Below are 21579 nucleotides of genomic sequence, written 5' to 3' on the forward strand. Positions count from 1 at the left end.
AGATTTCATTCACACTTATTGGTGACAATATTAAAGCAAGTTTAAACACGCAAACTTTGAATTTCAAAAAGCAGAGTTGAGCAAGCCTTGTTGCACTCAAGCCCTTTCAAAACAGTCAACAGATGCTATAATAATGGAGGCCATTAACTCATTATATTTTCGAATATAAGCTTAAGTTGAAATATGCCAATTGATCCACACTCATATTGAGAAGATAGCCTTTACTATTAGACAAGAAATATCTGCTCTTAACTCAGAAACCCAATTGCAAACCATGACTGTGCAACATGACTCAAATCTCACAGTTCTAGAACACTTAGTAACTTTTTTAGATGCCATAACTAATTGAAGGGAAAGTGATTATGCGCAGAAGTGAACCTTCTTAAAAATTGTTCCGTGCTGCAAAGGCAACATCAATCACAAAAACATCATATGTTACTCCTCCTGCCCTAGGCTTACAAAGGGAATGTAACACAAATAAATGCAGGGATCTGGAATACAAAATGCATTGCTTGCCAGACTGAAAATTGACAAGATCATGACTGGTGATCCTAGGTTAATTCCTGAGTTTAGCATCTGGCTGTGTGAACTTCTGCGTGTTCTGTCTGTGACCATGGAGATTTCCTCTTGGTTCTCCTGTTTACTTCCACCTCCCAAAACATGCAAAGAGGTGAAGTGGCAGCAATAAATTACATTTACAACAAAGTTACCTGTGATAAACTGCCACCACCATCCAGGGGGTACATAGGCTCTGGAGCTACCATGACCATGACCAGAATAAATTGATTACATATAAAAGTCACTTTGCTTTACTCTAATGCACAAATATTTAACATGTTAAAATATACTGCTGAATACATTATGCAATATACTGCATTTTGAAAAAAATAACATAGTTTTAAATGTTTTCCCTGGATCTGCATTGCAGGGTGTTGTAATGACAGCTGCTTGGGGATGAAGGGGATGCCTGCCAGCTATAGCTGATGACCTCATATCCAAAGCCACATCCTGGACCTCTGAATCGATTTAATGTGACTCTCACTAAAACTAGGTTCAGAATAGAAATTACCTTTGGGATGCTGATGCTTCGCTTCAATTGTTTAAGGCTGTTAAGACCAGACCCTCACTGGGCTTGTAACATAACCGTAGTTTGTGCAAGGCCAGGCAGTGTAGTCATGATTAGGATGGAGAGAGTTTCTCCAATAGAAAATGCAACCCCCTGCTGTTGTGGAGGCAAAACCTACACAGCAGGGTTTTGAGACATCCTATTGCCAAACTGTTCTTCAGTACTTAAAATGATTTTAAAGATTACTTTTCAGAACCAGACACGAAATACTGCACACAGTCTTTGGAATGGTTTAGCATTGACCTTTTAGTTTCAACATTTTCAGTGACCTCATGTTTTCTGTAGAGGAAAACAAAAGCAAATCTGAACATTTTCAATACTCCAGCTCATTCTTTGAGGTCTGTTTCTTGGAGATTGGCCACATGTCCTGTTTGATTGAAAAAACAAAACAAAACAAACTGTATAAATCATTGTACTGTCAGGGGGTGTATAATAAATGTTCTCCCATGAATTTAGCGTTCAACAGTCATTTAATAAGCTATGATTATTTTTTGGCCAGAAGATGTGTGAACTTCCATCATTTGGCAACACATAAAGCTGGCATGGAAATATTGACATTATAAAACATCATTGACTTTTAACACACTTCTAAATTTTAAGCATTGAAAGAGTGTTGAGCTTACATAAAATGTGCACGAAGTGTTTACACACTTCAGCCACTTATGTGACAATTATGTGAAAGCATTGAGTGCCTTTGTCTACAAAAACCTCTCACACAAATATGGTGTCTTCCTCTAGGGCCACCAGCTGTTTAGAGTTTGTTCTTTTTCTAAAATTGGTTACAATAAATGCATTACAGCATACACAAGGCATATTATACCGACAGCCAGCTCTGTGTGGTAAAAATAATGTGTGATGATTTTAGTCTCTACCAGTCCAACCTGATCTTGTGAGAAATTCATATAAATTAAAATAAGGATAGTTATATGTCAGAGAATGTGTCTTGAATTGATTATATTAAAGAGAAACCACCATATTTATTGAAATAGTAATATAATAAATATATTTGCTAATGTGCAATTATATCTATTATTGTTATAAATTACTTTTCTTTACTACTTACAAAAGAAAATCATGTCTAATATTGACAGCGATATCATATTACAAAAACCTTCTTACATTGCTTATCCCTTAATGTTATTTTCTGACACATATCTTTATAGATTTTTAGGAAGCAGAAAGCACATTCTCTTTGTTGTGATTACTGTTCTACAGTCCTCAAAACTATTATTACAATTATTTAAGCTTGTTCAGGCATTAAACATAGAAACGTTTCATTTCCTGCCAATATTTTATAAATCCTTTATGTGTTAGCCTTGGCTGACTCTAAAACACATCTTTTACACTTAACCTGAATTTTATTTTGTCCTTGAGGTCTATAAAATTTTTTAGAGTTGTAACAAGGACACATGTTGCCATAAATGGGACTCTCCACTCTTCCATAAGAACCCTAATGCTCTGCCCATGTTCATCTCAACAAGGTCATAGACTTGGAAAAAATATTAAGAGGTTTATTTAAAAGTCAAGTCAAGTCAAGTCAAGTTTATTTGTATAGCGCTTTTCACAACAGACATTGTCTCAAAGCAGCTTTACAGAAAACAACAGTGAAGGTGAATGGTGTGCGTTTGTCCCTGATGAGCAAGCCGTGGCGACAGTGGCAAGGAAAAACTCCCTTAGATGATATGAGGAAGAAACCTTGAGAGGAACCAGACTCAAAGGGGAACCCATCCTCATATGGGTGACATCAAGAGTTTGATCATAAATCTTTCAACAATACAGAACAATTTGTGATCATCATAGATCCAGCATCAGCTTCTCCATGCCAGGGCCTTTAAACACTCGGCATCTACTTCTCCATGATCATCCATAGGTCCATAATCTTCACGAGGTGGGCATGACTGGAGCTGGCCAAACCTCAGGATGCCTCGGGATGGGGAGAGAAAGAGAAGCAGTGGAGAGGAATTAGCGTAGCTGCTGTTCATGATATTAACAGCACAAGTTGATAATGTGCATGTGATAATATATTCTGGAGCACAAGGTTGTGATGTGATGTGTGTGATGTGTGTTATGTGTAGGCTTTGCTAAAAAGATATGTTTTTAATCTACACTTAAACTGGGAGAGTGTATCTGAACCCCGAACACTGTCAGGAAGACTATTCCAGAGTTTAGGAGCTAAATGTGAAAATGCTCTACCGCCTTTAGTGGACTTTGCTATTCTAGGAACTACTAGAAGCCCAGAGTTTTGAGATCTCAGGGAGCGTGACAGATTGTAGCGTGTTAAAAGACTGGATAGATACATTGGAGCCAAACCATTTAGTGCTTTATAAGTGAGTAGCAGTAGTTTGTAGTTCATTCGAAACTTAACAGGAAGCCAATGTAGGGACGATAAGATTGGGGTTATATGATCGTATTTTCTTGACCTAGTAAGAACTCTTGCTGCCGCATTCTGAACTAACTGAAGCTTGTTTATTAATGATGCAGGACATCCACCTAGTAACGCATTACAGTAGTCTATTCTAGAGGTCATAAACGCATGGACGAGCTTCTCTGCATCAGATATAGATAACATATTTCTTAGCTTAGAAATATTTCTAAGGTGAAAGAAGGCTGTTTTTGTAACTTGATTGATGTGATTTTTAAAAGAAAAGTTGCTGTCTAAAATAACTCCCAGGTCTTTTACCGTTGAACTAGTAGTTACAGAACAGTCGTCTAAATGCAGGCTGAGATGCTGGAGCTTCTGTGTACTATTTTTTGGGCCGATGAGCAAAATCTCAGTTTTATCAGAATTTAATAGCAGAAAGTTATGGGTCATTCAATCTCTTATTTCTTCAACACACTCAGTTATGCGAGCTAATTGAGCTGTATCGCCTGGTTTGGATGAAATATATAGCTGGGTATCATCAGCATAACAATGGAAGCTAATTCCATGCCTTCTAATAATATTTCCTAACGGAAGCGTGTATATTGTGAAAAGCAGAGGTCCTAGAACTGACCCTTGTGGCACTCCATAATTTACTAGCATTATCCTGGATAGCTCTCCATTTAAATCTACGAAATGGTAACGATTGGACAGGTAGGATTTAAACCAGCTTAATGCCTGTCCCTGAATACCGATGTAATTCTGTAAGCGATCGAGGAGAAGATCATGATCTATAGTGTCGAACGCAGCACTAAGATCGAGTAAAACTAATAGGGAGATGTAGCCTAGGTCTGAAGCTAAAAACAGGTCAAAAGATGTTCAAAGGACTATTTTTGCTTCCAATTATTCATTTTACCCTAAATCCTAAGTTAATTGTGCTGTTTTATAAATGATAAATGTGTAAATAATGAACATGGAAGGATGAAACTAATATTTAAAATAATAATAATAATAATAATAATAATAATAATAATAATAATAATAATAATACATTTAATTTTAACATCTAAATTAAACTTAAAGACTATTACAATTCTAATGGTTACACTACAAATACCATTACAAGCATCAAACCAAAGAACCCATTGTAGAAATATAATAGAATCTAGGTGTTGCCAAAAGTGTCCTATTGGTCCATACTGGTATCTTCTATTCTTAACATGCCTCCAATAGAAGAAATTACTAATAAAGATGCACAGCAATTATTACACATTTCTATTTAAATTACCACTATTACCATTTAAACCATAACAAATTCAATTCTATTTTCTATTTCTTTGTGTTTGACACTTTTGCAGAATTTACAGTAATATTTCTTGCTGAATGACAGTTCAACAACAACAAATAACTTTGTATAAATCCATGTTGTTTTTTTTAGCAAGTGAGGTTATTATTATTATTACTATTATTATTATATATAATAATAATAATAGTAATCATAATAATAATAATAATAATAATAATAATAATAATAATAATAATTATTATTATTATTATTATAAACTATTAAAGTAATCCAGCCTCATATAAAAATGCAGGCACTTACCGTCTTCTTCTTCTTCATCATCATCTTCTTCTTCTCTCTTTAGGGGTCACCACAGCAGATCATCTATCTCCATACCCCCCTGTCCTCTACATCTGCCTCTTTCAAACCAACTACCTGCATGTCTTCCCTCACCACATCCATAAACCTCCTTGTTCTTCCTCTTTTCCTCCTTCCTGGTGGCTCCATCCTTAGCATACTCCTACTGATATACCCCATGTTTCTCCTCTGCACATGTCCAAACAATCTCAATCTCCCCTCCCTCACCTTGACTCCAAAAAGTCCTACATGCGCTGTTCCACTAATAAACTCATTTCTTATCCTGTCCATCGTCGTCACTCCCAACAAAAACCTCAACATCTTCAGCTCTGCTACCTCCAGCTCCATATATATATATATATATATATATATATATATATATATATATATATATATATATATATATATATATATATATATATATATATATATATATAATATTATCATTTATTAAACTTATTTACATACTGTTTCATATACTTGTACTTTTTATTTTTCATGTTGGACAGTCATAAAAAAGCATTCCACAACATGTCGTACTCTGTATGAAAGTGTATGTCACTGTCAGGGATCCCCCTGCCACGCCTCCCTCGGCCGCTGTCAGGGATTCCCCTGCCACGCCTCCCTCGGCTGCTGTCAGAGATTCACCCTGCCACGCCCCCCTCAGTAGCTCTCACGCTGCCTCGTTATCCTTTGCCTGCCATGATCACCGACAGCTGTGGCTCGTTATGGACTAGACTATATAAACTCACGTTCTCAAGTCCCAGGCTGTCGGTTCTTGAATTGTCATGCTGATCATTCCGCGACCGCCAGCCTTCCCGCTGGTTCTGGCTCCGGCTCCAGACTCTGTTTCCGCGTCGGATTACTCTTTGCCGTGGAGTTACTTTCGTTTCAGGTTTTGCTTTCCGTTGGACTTTACTTTCGTGTTGGATTACTCGTCTCGAGCGGATATTCTTTGTTTGCTTTTCTTCGCGGCTTGTGAGTGTTTCTTTTGTTGAACTGACTGAATAAACTATGATTGAGTTATTTTTGCTTCCGCGTCCTGTCCATCCGCCTGCCAGAAGAACCGACCGGAATCGAAAGCGGATTCCCCCAACCGCGATGCCAACCGCGATGGATCGGCAGCCAAACCCGGCTTCGGATTTCCCCCGGAAGCTCAGTGCCGCTTCTCGCAGTTCGGAACCACTGACGATGGATCATGGAAGCACGGCTGCGCCACGCCCCTCCGCGAGCACAAAGGGATTCCCGGCTTGTTTTTCCGGAGAGAGCAGCAAACTGGGCGGATTCCTGAGGAGCATTGGCGAGTATGTGGAGGAAAATTTTTCACAGTTTCCCTCCCAACGAGCCAAGATCGCCTTCTGCGTTTCCCTCCTGTCTGGTGACGCTCTCTCAAAAACCAGCATATTATGGAGCGCCGAAGGGGGCAATTTTGGCTCACTCGCCGAATTCAGCGAGCTTATTCTGGGGATGTGTGGGATAGAGGTGGCGGATCTCCACGACAATCCCCTCGAGGATGAAAATGCTTCTTTCCAAGGTTCTGCTAAGCACGTGATTTCGTCTCAAGGTCCTCTAAGGCAAGCAGCTCTGGTTCAGGTTTTTTCAATGTTTTCCCCATCCCAAGGTTCTTCAGAGCACGTGACTCAATCCCAAGGTTCTTCAGAGTGCTCTGGTTCAGGATTCTTCATCCCTGTGCACCCAAGACCGTGAGGCTCAGTTCCAGGGCTTCCACGGGCACACGGCTCTGCCCCTGGGTCTGTACAAGCGCGCTGCTGTGTTCCGGGGTTCTCGTGGACGCTCTGCACCATCTCCGAGTGTCTGCGAGCGCCCCATGGAATCTCAGAATCCCCACGAGCTGACCGTGCCACCACAGAACATCTACAAGCGCGCTGCCCTGTTCCGAGGTTCTCGTGGGCACGCCTCTCCGCCACAGTGTCTCCAGGAGCGCGCCTCTCCGCCACAGTGTCTCCAGGAGCGCGCCTCTCCGCCACAGTGTCTCCAGGAGCGCGCCTCTCCGCCACAGTGTCTCCAGGAGCGCGCCTCTCCGCCACAGTGTCTCCAGGAGCGCGCCTCTCCGCCACAGTGTCTCCAGGAACGCGCCTCCCCGCCACAGTGTTTCCAAAAGTGCGCCTCTCCGCCACAGTGTCTCCAGGAGCGAGCCTCTCCGCCACAGACCCTTCACGAGCGCGCCAAACTGCCACAGACCATTCACGAGCGCGCCGAGCCACCACAGAGTTCCGCCGAGGGTGCCGCTCAGCCTCAGAGTTCCACCGAGGGTGCCCCCACGTCTCGCCCCCAAGTCTCCCTCAGGGCAACGTCTCGCCCCCAAGTCTCCCTCAGGGCGAAGGCTCGCCCCCAAGTTCTCCTCAAGGCGAAGGCTCGCCCCTAAGTTCTTCTCAGGGCGAAGGCTCGCCCCCAAGTTGTCCTCAGGGCGAAGTCGGGCCTCCAGGTTCTCCGCAGGGCGACGTCGGTCCTCCAGGTCCCTCTGATGACGACAAGGCTCTCCAGAGTGTCTCCGAGGGTGTCGTTACGGCCCAACGTCCTGCCAAAAGTGCCCCGGTGTTCCTGGTCTCCGCCGTGGACGTCGCTCGGCCTCTGGTTTCCGCCTTGGACGTCGCTTGGCCTCAGGCCTTCGTCGTGGACGTCGCTCGGCCTCCGGCCTTTGTCGTGGACAGCGTACGGTTCCGGTTCCCCGCCGTGGAGGTCGCGCCACTGCTGATCTCCGCCAAGAACTCTGCTCAGCTTCCGGTCTTTTCAAAGGCCGTTGACCGGTTCCTGATTCCGACCGAGGACGCCGCCTCGCTTTGGGCCCCTTCTGATCTTCCCCTGTTTCGCTGCGATGCTCACGTAGCCTCCTTTGTTCCTGGTCCTGGCGTTGGTGGGTTTTGGGGCGTCAGGTGCCGCCCCTGGAGGGGGGGGGGATCTGTCAGGGATCCCCCTGCCACGCCTTCCTCGGCCACTGTCAGGGATTCCCCTGCCACGCCTCCCTCGGCCGCTGTCAGAGATTCACCCTGCCACGCCCCCCTCGGTAGCTGTCACGCTGCCTCGTTATCCTTTGCCTGCCATGATCACCGACAGCTGTGGCTCGTTATGGACTAGACTATATAAACTCACGTTCTCAAGTCCCAGGCTGTCGGTTCTTGAATTGTCATGCTGATCATTCCGTGACCGCCAGCCTTCCCGCTGGTTCTGGCTCCAGACTCTGTTTCCGCATCGGATTACTCTTTGCCGTGGAGTTACTTTTGTTTCAGGTTTTGCTTTCCGTTGGACATTTACTTTCGTGTTGGATCACTTGTCCCGAGCGGATATTTTTTGTTTGCTTTTCTTCGCGGCTTGTGAGTGTTTCTTTTGTTGAACTGACTGAATAAACTATGATTGAGTTATTTTCGCTTCTGCGTCCTGTCCATCCGCCTGACAGTCACAAATAAAATGTGAATTTTAATTTAAATTAATCTCAGCTTTTTATTTATTTATTTTTTTTAAATCACTAATTTTGACTCAACCAAAAACTGAACTGCAACATTCGTCTTTTATAATGAAATATTAAACCGCAAACAATACCATCTAGTCTGAAAATGCACTGGACAAACATATTGATATTTTTGCATGATTTTTTTTAGCTATATATTGTTCTTCCCTAAAACAGTCACCACAAAGTTGGTGAAAAAGAATTTTATTAAATGCCTTTGGTCCAGAATCACTACATTTTCCCTTTTCTAAACCTGTTCCAGCATGACAGTGACCCTGTGTGCACAGAACAAGATCCATGAGGAAATGGTTCAAATGGTTTGGAGTGAAAGATCTTGAGTGGCCTGCTATACCTCAGCCTTACTAAACAGATTTGGAATGAATTGGAACATTGATGAAAAACCCAAGGTCAGCATCAGCATTAACCTCATAAAATGACCTTGGGTCTTTTTTTCTTTATTTATGTAGATTTTTTTATTTCTTGCTAAATAATATTTATTTAACCAAGTAAAGTAAACGTAATATAAAAAAAGTGTCACTTTTTCAGCATCTAGTTTTTTTCTGTAGCATGCATTGTTCTGGGTGCTAAGTAAAGTTTTAATTTCTAAAATGATTTATGTTATAAATGACTCATAAATATAATAAACAATAAAAGACAATATTCCTTTGTAAAAATGGGTTGAGGAGGACATTTGCACATTTTTCAACTAATTCTAGATTTAATTATTTATTTTTTTTTTACATTTTTCTGACCATTTTTATGTAAATGATGTGTGCAATCGATTTTTTAATGTCATTAGTAAAGAACAAACAAACAACAACAAAAAAACAAACAAAAAAATAAACTATGTTTTATGACACACTCACCAAAGAAGCCCTGGCCTGGACATTTGCTTTGTAACCAATCCCTTTGCTGAAAGAGAATGAAAAATCAAACACATGGCTTCCCTCTCCATGGTGAGCCAGGCATGCTAAATAATTGAGAACCTACAAGAGCTGTAGCGCACATTAGAGACCGACTCACTAAGGTTAAGATCTGACATATTCTGAGTGAGTCTTCCAACCACAACATGCATAGCATCTTTTAATATACATACATGCCTATATTCCAGCACTAACCTCACCCTTTCCGTGTGAAAAAATATGTAAACGTACTGTTAACTGCCTTTATCTAGCTTACAAAGAGGGGAAAATGTATATTAAGTGATAAAATTTCGCAGAAGAATGTTTACAATGTGGTGTTAATTATAAATGCATCTTGGACGATCACAGAAAGATGTGCTTTAAACTCTTTGAATAAGGAGTCAGCTGTATGTTTACTAACTTGAGTGTTTTTGCACTCCAGTCTTTTATTATTTATTGCTATGCCTTGCTCATTTCCCTTTTATGACACGGAGTGTTCACTGATCTGCTTCATTTAAAGCAGTTTGCCTTCACATTTTTTTGTGTATGCTGTGAACGGGTTCTACAATCTACAGTATACAAAAGTATTGTGGAACAAACTGAATACCATTCAAAACACATAGCTATCACAAACTACAATTGGCTTGAGCTGAAAACACACAGGTGAGTTTGATGTCTTATATTCTGTTTGTACTTTATTATATTATTTATGTCTCTTATTAAATTAATTACTTATTGGCCCACAAGGGTACAACCAGGAGCATATTGGTATAAGCACCAAAGTAATTCCTCTTATCAAGTGTAACAATTAAGACACTCTGAAGAAACTTTTTTGCTTTTACTGCAGAAATGTGCTAGCTGGAAATTTGTCTGCTCATAAAGTAAATGCTGGATAGTTGCACTTTTAGAGTGAAGTACATATAACTTTTTATATTTTTACTTAAAATACCCAAGTTGATTTTCTAGTGATGAACATCTATCATAAGATTATGGATACAATTTTCACTTGTTGGTTAAATAGCAATAATAGCATCTCCCCCTATCTGACCCCTCTTACCATGTAGATTTTGTGAGTCACTCCCCTTTGGCATGAGACTGCGGTCTATCAAGCACAAAACCTCACTCCACAAAAATAGTTGTGAAGTCCCCTTAAGAAACTTGAGCTGCATCAACAACGCTTTGGAAACGCTTCCGCTTTGTCCACGCTCTAAATCATGTGTTAATCAGTCCAATGGAAAGCTATTAAAGCACATAGACTAAAACTGGTGCTAGCTTCTGTTAGTTCAGGAAGCACTCAATGTCCTTTGAAGAGAGTTCGGGTTCTACAGCTGGTATTTCATAGTTCCCAAAAAGGATGAAGGGTTGCATCCTATACTGGATCTACGTCAGCTGAACCGCTCACTTTTGAGACTCAAGTTCAAAATGCTGACCCTGAATCAGGTTTTGTCCCAAATTAGGTCCGAGGACTGGCTTGTCACAATAGATCTAAAGGATGCAGAGTTTCATGTATCCATCCTTCCAGCTTACAGTAAGTTCCTGAGGTTTGTTTTCGTGGCCTAAAGCTGACCAATACCGCATCTGGTGGTCCAACATCGAAATGTCGTTCCTGCCCACATGAAGGAGCTGGGGTTTAGGCTAAATGCCAAAAAGAGTGTGCTTTTTCCATCACAAAGAACAACCTATTTAGGCGTAGTATGGGATTCGACCCTAATGCGGGCACAGTTGTCCCCTGCTTGTGTCGAATCAATCCTCACAGCCATCAAGAGAGTTAGAGAAGGCCATTTACTCACTGTGAAGCAGTTTCAAAGACTACTGGGTCTGATGGCAACAGTGTCCAATGTGGTCCCACATTGCCTTCTACAAATGAGACCCCTCCAGTGGTGGCTCAGGGCCCGAGGGTTCTCTCTGAGGGGCAATCCACTCCATACGTTCAAGGTCAAATTGTGAGCCATATGTACATTAGATGTGTGAAGATATCTGGGGTTCCTTGTCCTTGAAGTTAGGTGGAGAGACCAGAGAATGTTTCTAGGTTACGTATGTAACCTTAGTTCCCTGAGGGAACAAGACGCTGCATCACAACACTTTGGAAATGCTTATGCGTTGCTCACGCTCTGAATCTTGTGTGAAATCCGGCCAATGGCAAGGCGTGGCGTGACTAGTGGGGTGACGTCACGACCAGGAAGCTACAAAATGTGCATGCAGTGGAACCCATGCTAGCTTCTGAAAAATAAGAAGGGACGCACAGCAGGGATACAGAAAGTGTGGCTTGGAGATGTGGCTTGGGGATGACTCGAGCTGCGTCACAACGCTTTGGGAACGAGTGTCCTATCATGCCACACTAACCAGTCCTTGCCTAGTGTGTGTGAGCACAACCAGTAAAAAAGGAGTAAAAGGAGTGGGGAGACCAAAGGACTCATATGAGGACAAGATGGCATCCACAATCCACCTACTAAAAGTCTGCTTGTTGGCAGGAAAACTATAGGGGCCATAGCAGACAAACAGCTGCACCGACTTCCTCCATGGACTCATCCTGTAGATGTACGTGTCCAGTGCTCACACTGAACACAGTCGGTTTTGCTTCTCCTGGTCTGGGGCTTTGAAGGGAGGAGGGTAGAATGCCTGCACCACGACAGGTTGTGGGGGAACCACAGGCACCAACATCGTTTATGTACAGCAAGGTTTGTTGGGAAAAGAGGCGAGCTGCATATGGGCTCTTCCAGGACCTGGACATCTCGGTGTGCAGATATGGGAAAAAAGGCGGGTCCCAGCATGGAGGCTGTGGCACAGGGTGCGTTAATCCAGCTTACTGGGTGTTCGCTGCTTCCACTTCTTGTCCGGCCAAGCTTACTCGAGCTTGGACATGTCCTGCATCACTACCTCCAGGAGCTCCTCATACAGCACAGGCTGGGAGGAGACCGTAGGTTTGCTAGCCTCCAAAATCTCTCCCTTCTCAGAGGAAGAAATTTGGAGCGCACAGGGGGATGAAGCCACCACCATCAACTATCAGGAAGGCCTGCCTTCTCGCCTCCTTTACAGGCTAGCATGTCAAAACCATGTGTGGGCCCAGTGGGTCCACTTAAACAAGGAAGCAGACACTCTCTCGAGACAAGGGCCGTGGCCCGGGGAATGGCAACTTCGGATATGGTGAAGCAAATCTGGTAGAGATTTTACAGTGTACAGTTAGACAGTGTACCTCTGCCTCTCCCTTACACCTCCAGCCTTTCTAGGGCTGTATGCCATGAATGCCATGGTCCATGCGTTGGTGACACATTTCGCCATAGTAACCCAAGGCTAAGGCCTCTGGTATGATCTAGAGTGCCTGCGTAGGACTTGCCGATTGTCTTGGAGGCCCTGTTGGAGCCTCCCTTTGAACCATTGACTGAAGTGCCTTTAAGGTTCCTCACAGTCAAGACTGTGTTCATCTTGGCCATCTCCTCTCTCAAAAGAGTAGGGATCTACTGGCCCTCGATATAGCCCTTTTCTTCTGGAATTTACTCCAAGCATGGCTAGTGCCTTTCTCTACCCTAAATTAAGGTATGTTTCCAAGATATCCTTGGTTGTCCCACAACCTGGTATGATCCAGGCCTTCCTCCCTCCTCCTTTTCAGGCCCCAGACCAGGAGAAGCCTAACCAACTTTGTCCAGTGTGAGCACTGGAAATATATGTCTATGGAATGGAACTGTGGAGGAAGTCGGAGCAGCTGTTTGTCTGCTATGGCCCTCCAAAGAGAGGTTTACCTGCGAACAAGCAAACGCTCAGCAAATGGATTGTGGATGCTATCTTATTCTCTTTGAGCCTCTAAGGCTTTGTTCTCTGGAGTTTCCTTTCAAGACATCTGCAACATCATTGTTGACACAGCTCGAGTTCCTAAATGGGAACGTCTCCACGTTACATAAGTAACAATGGTTCCCTGGGGGAACGAGATGCTGCGTCTCCATGCCACACTGCCTGCATCCCTGCAGCACTTCCTTCTCTTTTCAGCAGCTAGTGCTGGTTTCACTCCATGTGCTTTTATAGCTTGCTGGTCATGACATCACCCCACCTGTTATGCCATGCTTTCCATTAGACTGATTACACACATGGTTCCTAGCGTGGACAATCCGGAAGCGTTGTTGACGTAGCGTCTCGTTCCCTCTGGGAACCTTGTTTACATACATAACCTGGAGACGCTTCTTTCCAACCATGTACAAGGACCTGCAAGCATCTTTGATCTGCTTCGACAAACACAACCAATAATGCAAACCTCACACTGTCATCACATATGCCTTACATTAATGTAATCAATACGGAGTAATAACTCCCTCATTTTTTACATTATTATTTGCACTGCCTCACTTTACATACCATGGACAAATTGTATAGATAATGTCTTTATCTACATCTATTACTTTTATTTATTTTTATTATTCTAGTTTTAATAGCACCAGCAGACCATGACAGTGTACATGCAACCCATTATATTTGCTAATTTAATGATTCTGAATACTACTATATAGTCCTTCATATAGATAAATTATGAAATAAAGGAACATCTGTCCTAACAAAGACATCATACAGACTGTGGATTATGTAATCTTTTTTTTAATGGATTAATGCTTGATTCTCATTGGTCAGATGGTATTCATTATTTTTGTATAACAGCACAGCTTGGAATGTTCTGGCTCTAACCACTAGTATAAACTAATGTGAACAGACTAATAAAGTGACTACAACAAACCTGGTGTTGTTTATTAAACATATCAGATATATAATTATTGTGGTGATAAAGTGGTGTCATACGTTTTAACTTTTATGGTGTTAAAATTGGTACTTTGTACCATCAAAGTTTCTTAGTTCAAGTAAGTCTTCAGTAGGAAAACAAAAGTTAGAGAGAGGGAAAGTAAGAGAGATGACCAATTACCTACAAAATTTCCACAAAAGAAAAATATGATATCTCATACTTGGAAAAGGATGTTTCATTGTCTAGTGTTGATGTTTTAAAGTAATGCAAGCATGGCAAAAGGAATTATGGATTACAAACTGTCATACTTTTCTTCAGCAATGTAATTATATCTTGTTTAGAGAAGCTTGTCATGTCATAAGGTTCATAAGGTTCTTTACCTGTAGAAAGCCAGTGTATATTATGAAATCTTGAATCTTGTGGCCAGTACATATAACTGCTCTTTTAAAAGACCTTGGTGTGCTCCAAAATTCATATTAAACTCTAGATTCATAAAAGCCCTGGCAAAAAAATAGGTAGCTTAATTAAAGTGCTAAATTAAACACCTAATAGAAAATATTATTTTTTTATGTTTAGTAATATATATACTTAAAATCTATAATATTAAGTAGAAATACTTAAATAAATCCAAATGCATGATTTTGAAAGAATGAGATTTTTGGCTACGTTTCCTTATTCTTGCTATAGACAAGGTTTTTGCAGTTAGAAATAAAGGAAGATGTACAGACTTTCAAATAAATTACAAAGAATGCCACAGAGGAACAGGAATTCAGAATATCCATGGTTTCCTTGGTTTTGAGGGAAAAATAATATTCATAGGTTTTCAAGTGTAATTTTCTTCTGTAAGAACGCCTCTTCTGCTAACAAATTGTTATAGGCATGGCCCAGTGCCTTTTATTTAGATAGAGGAGTATTCTGTATCCCTTAATAACAAGAAAGAATTTATAGAGGCAAGTCTCAGATAGAAAACCAGGTCAAGCACTTTACTGACGTTATTAGCATAAACAGCTTTCAAGAAAAAAACAAAGACTTCATCAAGACAATATGAAAAATTTCTTTTTTGATTTGATTTTGATTTTTAAAACCGTACACACACACACACACACACACACACACACACACACACACACACACACACACACACACACACACACACACACACACACACACACTGTATCTACAAGTGTTTGAGCATCCCATTCCACATTTAGTCATTAAGTCTCCATATACTAATGCAGCTCTATAGCAGGCCACTCAAGATCTTCCTCCTTCAACCCATGTAAACCGTATCTTCATGGAGCTTGGTTTGCACACAGGGGCATTGTCATGCTGGAACAGATTTGACTCTCCTAGTTCAAGTGATTGAAAAATTGAAGGCTACCACATACAAATATATTCTAAACAATTGTGTGTCCAGCTTTGTGTTAACAGTTTGGGAAAGAAACATGTCTGGAAAATATATAAAATCAGGCTTATTAGGAAGAACTAGACTGAATGTAAAAGCATAGGCACTTAAAACCATTGCATTAAGAAGCTGTAAAGTAAAGGAAAACAATGACACTGAATTAAATTAGTGTAATATTTTATTCAATAACAATTCTGTACTATTTTACTCAGAATGTTAATTCTTGTCCTGTGACAGGGTCCATTGCAATCTGTTTTATGAAGAGAGGTACAGGGAAAAGTGGAACCATTAAAACCAAGAGAGCAAAGATTCATCCGAGGCTAATTAAAGCAGAAGAGCTCAGATGAGCGACATACAGTGTAATCTACCTCTTCATTTTCAAAAGGGTCTGTCAGCAGCCTTCAGACCTGCCTTACTTTTGATTAGAACATTAAAAATCATTTGAAATAATTATGATAATCGTTAGAGAAGCATCTCTGAGAGCAGTGGGAGTCTTTTTCTTCAGTTGAATTTTTTGTTTGTATAGCAGAGAGAAGGGTCATCCTTCAGAAGGGATTTCTTTTCTTGCAATTATGAATATGTCAGATTTGAGGAAGAGTTCAGAGAGGATGTGCTTTAAACCTACCAGCCCTTTTCAGTCATTTCTATTTGGTCAACGAGAAGACAATTTAATGATTCCTGGCAGGAAGGTGGATGGGGATAGGAGTGTGAGAAATAGGTTTTCCATTTAAATATGTTTTGGAGATGACCTTGAGCTATTGGGGCTGCATACTGTACTGCTTCACTTATTTGTTCGGGCAGGAAACCTCCAGTGCAACTAGTACCGCAAAGCCTATGCCTCTGTTATCTTGGTGAAATATACAAATATCAAAGCAAATAATTCTTATTATCAATTATTTATAAAAATATTGAAATGCATACAGTGAGGATTGTTATAGGATATCCATGGCTGGCATTGTATCTTTAAGATGGATATTGCTGAGGCACTGAGCACATGCAGTATCTGCTGCCCTTCTTCAGTATTCAGGTGATTTATTTAAAAAAAAAAAAGATCTTGGAGATTAGAAGGGGTTTAATTTAATCTAAACATTATAAGAATTTGCTATATAAGTAGTCTTCAGTAAGCTTGTAGTAGCTTAACTGCTTAATTACTCGTCCTTTTATTCAGTTATTAATCTTAAATCATGAATATTGTAAATCTGTCCCGGCAGATAATTCCTGGGTCTTATCTGGACAAGCAATTTCTACATATTTAGTCTGGTGTTCCACATGCCATTGAGACCAATGATTAATTGAGTTCCCTCTTATTTCATCTTGCAATAAAGAGAACAACTATATTTACAGCACAACTAAGTGATCTTTTATGGACCTTTCCTCATACCAATCACCAAACAAATCAAATGCACAGTCTTGGCAGCAATGGGCCATGGCTTCGGAATGATCACCTAAGCAGGTTTTGGAGGGTAGTGTATTTAAAAGCATTAATAATCCTCAGAGTCACATTATGGGCAAAATAGTACAGTAGTCCAAAGTAGCAAAACAGAAAAAACTCCTAGTGTTAGTTATTGAAGGCCCGAACTGTTCTCAGACCTTGTGTTTCATTCTTTGACAGCTTGGTTAATTATTTACACAGTCTATTATGTCGTAAAATAACAATAAGACCTTTTAAACTATGTGACAAAGCTAAATTAGAAATAACTATATCTGCTGTTAAATTCGATGGCCTGATGCCATTGGAATTTAAGGACTCTGTTCACTCTGTTCTATCATTAACAACAGTGTGTTTGCGCATGTGTTTTGTGAATATGTGTATGCGTTTGTGTGTTGTAGATCATGTGAATTTGATTGATGTGTTAACCTGAGTGGGTTTCAAAGTTATTACTGTTTAAACTCTATTATTATCATCACTTTATCCGAATGCTATATATTTATGTTGTTCTGACCTCTTGTATAACACAAATAGCAGAAGTAATTGAGTGCAATAATTGAGAATGGCATTCTAAAGACTACTAACTCAACCTGGCTGTTAATTTTCTTGAGCATTTTGGCGCATGTCTTTGCTTCCCAACTGGATTGCTAGTTTTCTTCATTTAGTTTTGTGGAAATGTTAAGATTGCTGCACAACTATTGGCACAGTCTAGGGCACTGGAGTCAAGATAAACTTAACACAAGTCAATTTCAAGCAATAAAAAACCTATAACATTTTCTGTCACTCTAATGCTACACAGTCTATCTAAAATGTAGTGGGAACAATGCCATTTAGAATTAGTCATTTAAAAAAACTTATTGTCCATTTAATAAAACGAAACGAATGAATGAAATGATTTTTCTTTTCTTTAAAAATAACAAATTACATTTTTTCCTTTGATATTGATTTCAATATAAAAGTTATACATTTTTTTAAACAGTAATAATAAAAAGGCCAATAACAAAGTAAAAGATAGATTGAATCTTCCTAACTTTTCCCCAGCTGCAACAATGAAGGGGTTGCATAATCCAACCTTCTTCTCTGAGCGGATGCTAAACTACTTGCGATCTTTGCACACACACACACATTTAATCCACTCAACAGCAGTTTTCTTGTTTTGGATCTTTCTTTCCGCAGCTGATGAGCCTTTCTCCCCTCCCCCTGCTTTAGAAATACACAGAGCCCATCGCAGTAGGTCTGCATCCATACCAATGTCCTCCCCAAGGAAGGATTCAAGGAAATTCCACAAAGCCAGCTTTGACAAATCTCAGATGAGCCTCAGGTTGGTCCTGCCAAAGCACACACATTTCACACACTGGCAAACAGGAAGAGAGAAAAAAAGAGTGTGAGTGAGAGAGTGAACTACCCTTCTGGCCCTGTTTAATAGTCTACATGATCCCTATCTGTTCCTCATCTTCAATCCTCTTATGGCCAATAAATCATCCAAACTATATATACAAAACAAGTGGTGAACATTTTTGGGTGACTTTTCTTGGACTTTATACCATTAGGAACCCATATTGAGATTCTTGGTTTGTGAAATATTGTAGCATGCAGCCATAAAGTACAAAGATAATGCTGTTGGTTGGTAACCTTTTTTTCAAACCAATCATTTTGTTTCTTGGCAAGAAACAGCATGTTATTGGCACCCATCCGTTGTTTCCTTGATGTTGTCTTGCCACACACACACACACACACACACACACACACACACCAACTGGCCAGCAGAATCTTAGTGTGGGCGTCATACCTTGATCATGATAAATATGAATGTGTGGGCTGTGCTTAGCACAGCTACATGTCCTCTGCCTGTTGACCAAACCCAGCAACTTACCAAAAGAGACAAAGAACACCCGACAATTTATCAAAGCTAATAGGTCATAGTTTACTCACTGACACACAACATACATCAAAAAGTATGACAATGGTGAAGAGAAACAGGAAAAAACAGGCTCTTATATACTGATGATGGCAGCTATTTCTCTATGCCCACAGCAACCATATTTCAGCCTGATAATTGCTGGTTTCTTGCCGGACTGTCAAGGTTCAGTGCAAATGCAAGCCAGGGTTCTTCTGATAGAACAAGAAAATCTTATTTGCGTTTCTCCGCAGGTAATCAGTAGTCGCGTATGTAAAGGCACGCTTCAGAAAATGACACTCAGCCTCCTGGGTTTACTTAGTGGAATTTACCTGGAGGTGTACAATCCATAAAAAAATGGTGATTTTACACACAGTTCTTACAGTTGTTTAATGGACATGTTCTCCTCCCTGTCTCTGCCAGGTCCATAAGAAGTGGAATTGAAATAGGTTGTACAAATCCCAAAGAAAACAAAACCCTTTTAGTATTGCCAAAAACTTGATTAGCTGTGCCAAATGTGACAACAATTCACAACGTGTAAATGGTATTTTTTCATATTTATTACACCCATTTGAGCTGCATGGTCTTCTAAGAGATCTAATAATACATTATCACAGGTACAAAGGTCCCTGGGAGGAACTAATAAAAAGTAATACATAGACTCAGAATGCTGCAGTAACCCTGTATCTCTATAAAAAGGACTTTAGTCACTGTCACAGTTTGTTATAATTGTGTCTTAAATAATATCTTAGGAACTTTGGTCACATGTTTTCATTTAATGGGTCTATAAGCCTCATGGTCCACTCCGTGAAATGGGTTCTTTGCATATGTTGATTTCTAAAGGGACACTACCTCTAACTCTTTGCTTCAGAGCTCTGTGATGAGCCTTGAATGGGTTCACACAGAGAGACACACTGTAAAAGCCTGAGGGCATCTTAAAGCCTGATTTAATCTTTTATGCTTCATGTAATTGTAGATTAATACTGGCTCTCTTTTTGTGGCAGTTTACTAAACAGCGAAGACAATTTAGAACATGTTGCTAAAATTAATTTGAATCACACATGAAAAAGTAAATAAATTATTTTGCATAATACTTTGACACAACTTTTTCTGTTGCATTATGCACAGGGTTGAATGGTATCAGCTAGCAGGGCTAAGCAGTCCTTCTTTAAGAATTTATTTGTTCTTAACAAATGGCATAAAGTGGATCACATTAAAGTTTTGTGGGGAAGGAACAACGAAACCACAAAAAAGAATGTTATGGACTAGAGGCTGTAGCTGATTTAATCCTAGACCTAAGTGTAGATTAATGCAGCCTATCATTAACAATCATGTCAAGGGATTATGTGTAGTTAAACACCTTCTTCTTCTTCTTCTTCTTCTTCTTTTGGCTGCTCCCATTAGGGGTCGCCACAGCAGTTCATTCATCTCCATACCCCCCTGTCCTCTACATCTGCCTCTTTCACACCAAATACCTAGATGTCTTCCCTCACCATATCTATTAACCTCCTCCTTGGCCTTTTTTTCCTCCTTCCTGGTGGCTCCATCCTCAGCATTCTCCTACTGATATACCCCATGTCCCTCCTCTGCACATGTCCAAACCATCTCAATTGGACCCAAATCATCATCCAACCTTTCTCATTTTCCTCATTCATCAGCCGCTCAAAATACTTCCTCCATCTTCTCAACACACTCTCCTCAGTAGTCAACACATTTCCATCTCCATCCTTTATTGCTCTAACTTACAGCACGTCCTTCCCAGCCCGTTCCCTCTGCCTGGCCAATCTGTATAAATCCTTTTCTCCTTCCTTAGTGTCTAATTTCTCATACAGCTCCTCATATGCCTTTTCCTTTGCTTTTGCAACGTCCCTCTTTCCCTGCTGCTGCATCTCCTTTTACTCCTGATCACTTTTCTCAACACTCTGTCGAACCCAATTCTGTTTCTCCAACCTCTTTTTCCTTATGCTCTCCTGCACTTCCTCATTCCACCACCATGTCTCTTTCGCTTCCTTTTTTATTTCCAGATGTCACACCAAGTACCACTCTAGCTGTCTCCCTTATCACTTCTGCAGTAGTTGCCCAATCATCCAAAACCTCTTCACCACCACTGAGCCCCTGTCTGACCTCTTCCCTGAATCTCACACTACAGTCTTCCTCCTTCAGTTTCCACCATCTTATTCTTTTATCATTCCCTTTTTCCTCCTCTTCTTCTTCACCTCCATAACCATTATACAGACCACCACTCAATGCTGTTTAGCTACACTGCCAACAACAGTCTCCAATCTCCTTCAGGTTGCATCTCTTACATAGAACATAGTCCACCTGTTTGCAACCTCCTCCACTCTTATAGGTCACCCTATGCTCCTTCGTGATCTGGATATATGATTTGGCGCATGTTTTACGCTGGATGCCCTTCCTAATGCAACCCTCCCCATTTATCTGGGCTTGGGACTGCCACTAAGACTGCACTGGCTTGTGCAACCCTAATGGCTGGGTTACGTGTAGTACATTTCATAAACATTTGGAGTGTACATATTACTTATTTTTAAATTGACTTTTTTTTTTATTTTTAAATTTACTTTATCAGCATTATGCATATGAAATACATACAATAGAAATTTGGTACAGTATGT

The 21579-nt window shown here is 40.6% G+C and overlaps 1 protein-coding gene across 1 annotated transcript in view; it reads left to right on the forward strand.

The window, feature by feature from the left end:
• The first annotated feature begins 5968 nt into the window (after positions 1-5968).
• LOC310720344 (uncharacterized protein) overlaps positions 5969-21579 on the forward strand; it is a 388245-nt gene continuing 372634 nt past the window's right edge. The window contains exon 1 of the mRNA XM_083530867.1: positions 5969-6661. Coding sequence (XP_083386993.1) covers positions 6142-6661 — 520 coding nt within the window. The 5' untranslated portion in view covers positions 5969-6141. The remainder of the gene's footprint in view (positions 6662-21579) is intronic.

Source organism: Silurus aristotelis (assembly GCF_946808225.1).
Source record: "Silurus aristotelis genome assembly, chromosome: 2".
NCBI classification, from domain to species: Eukaryota; Metazoa; Chordata; class Actinopteri; order Siluriformes; family Siluridae; genus Silurus; species Silurus aristotelis.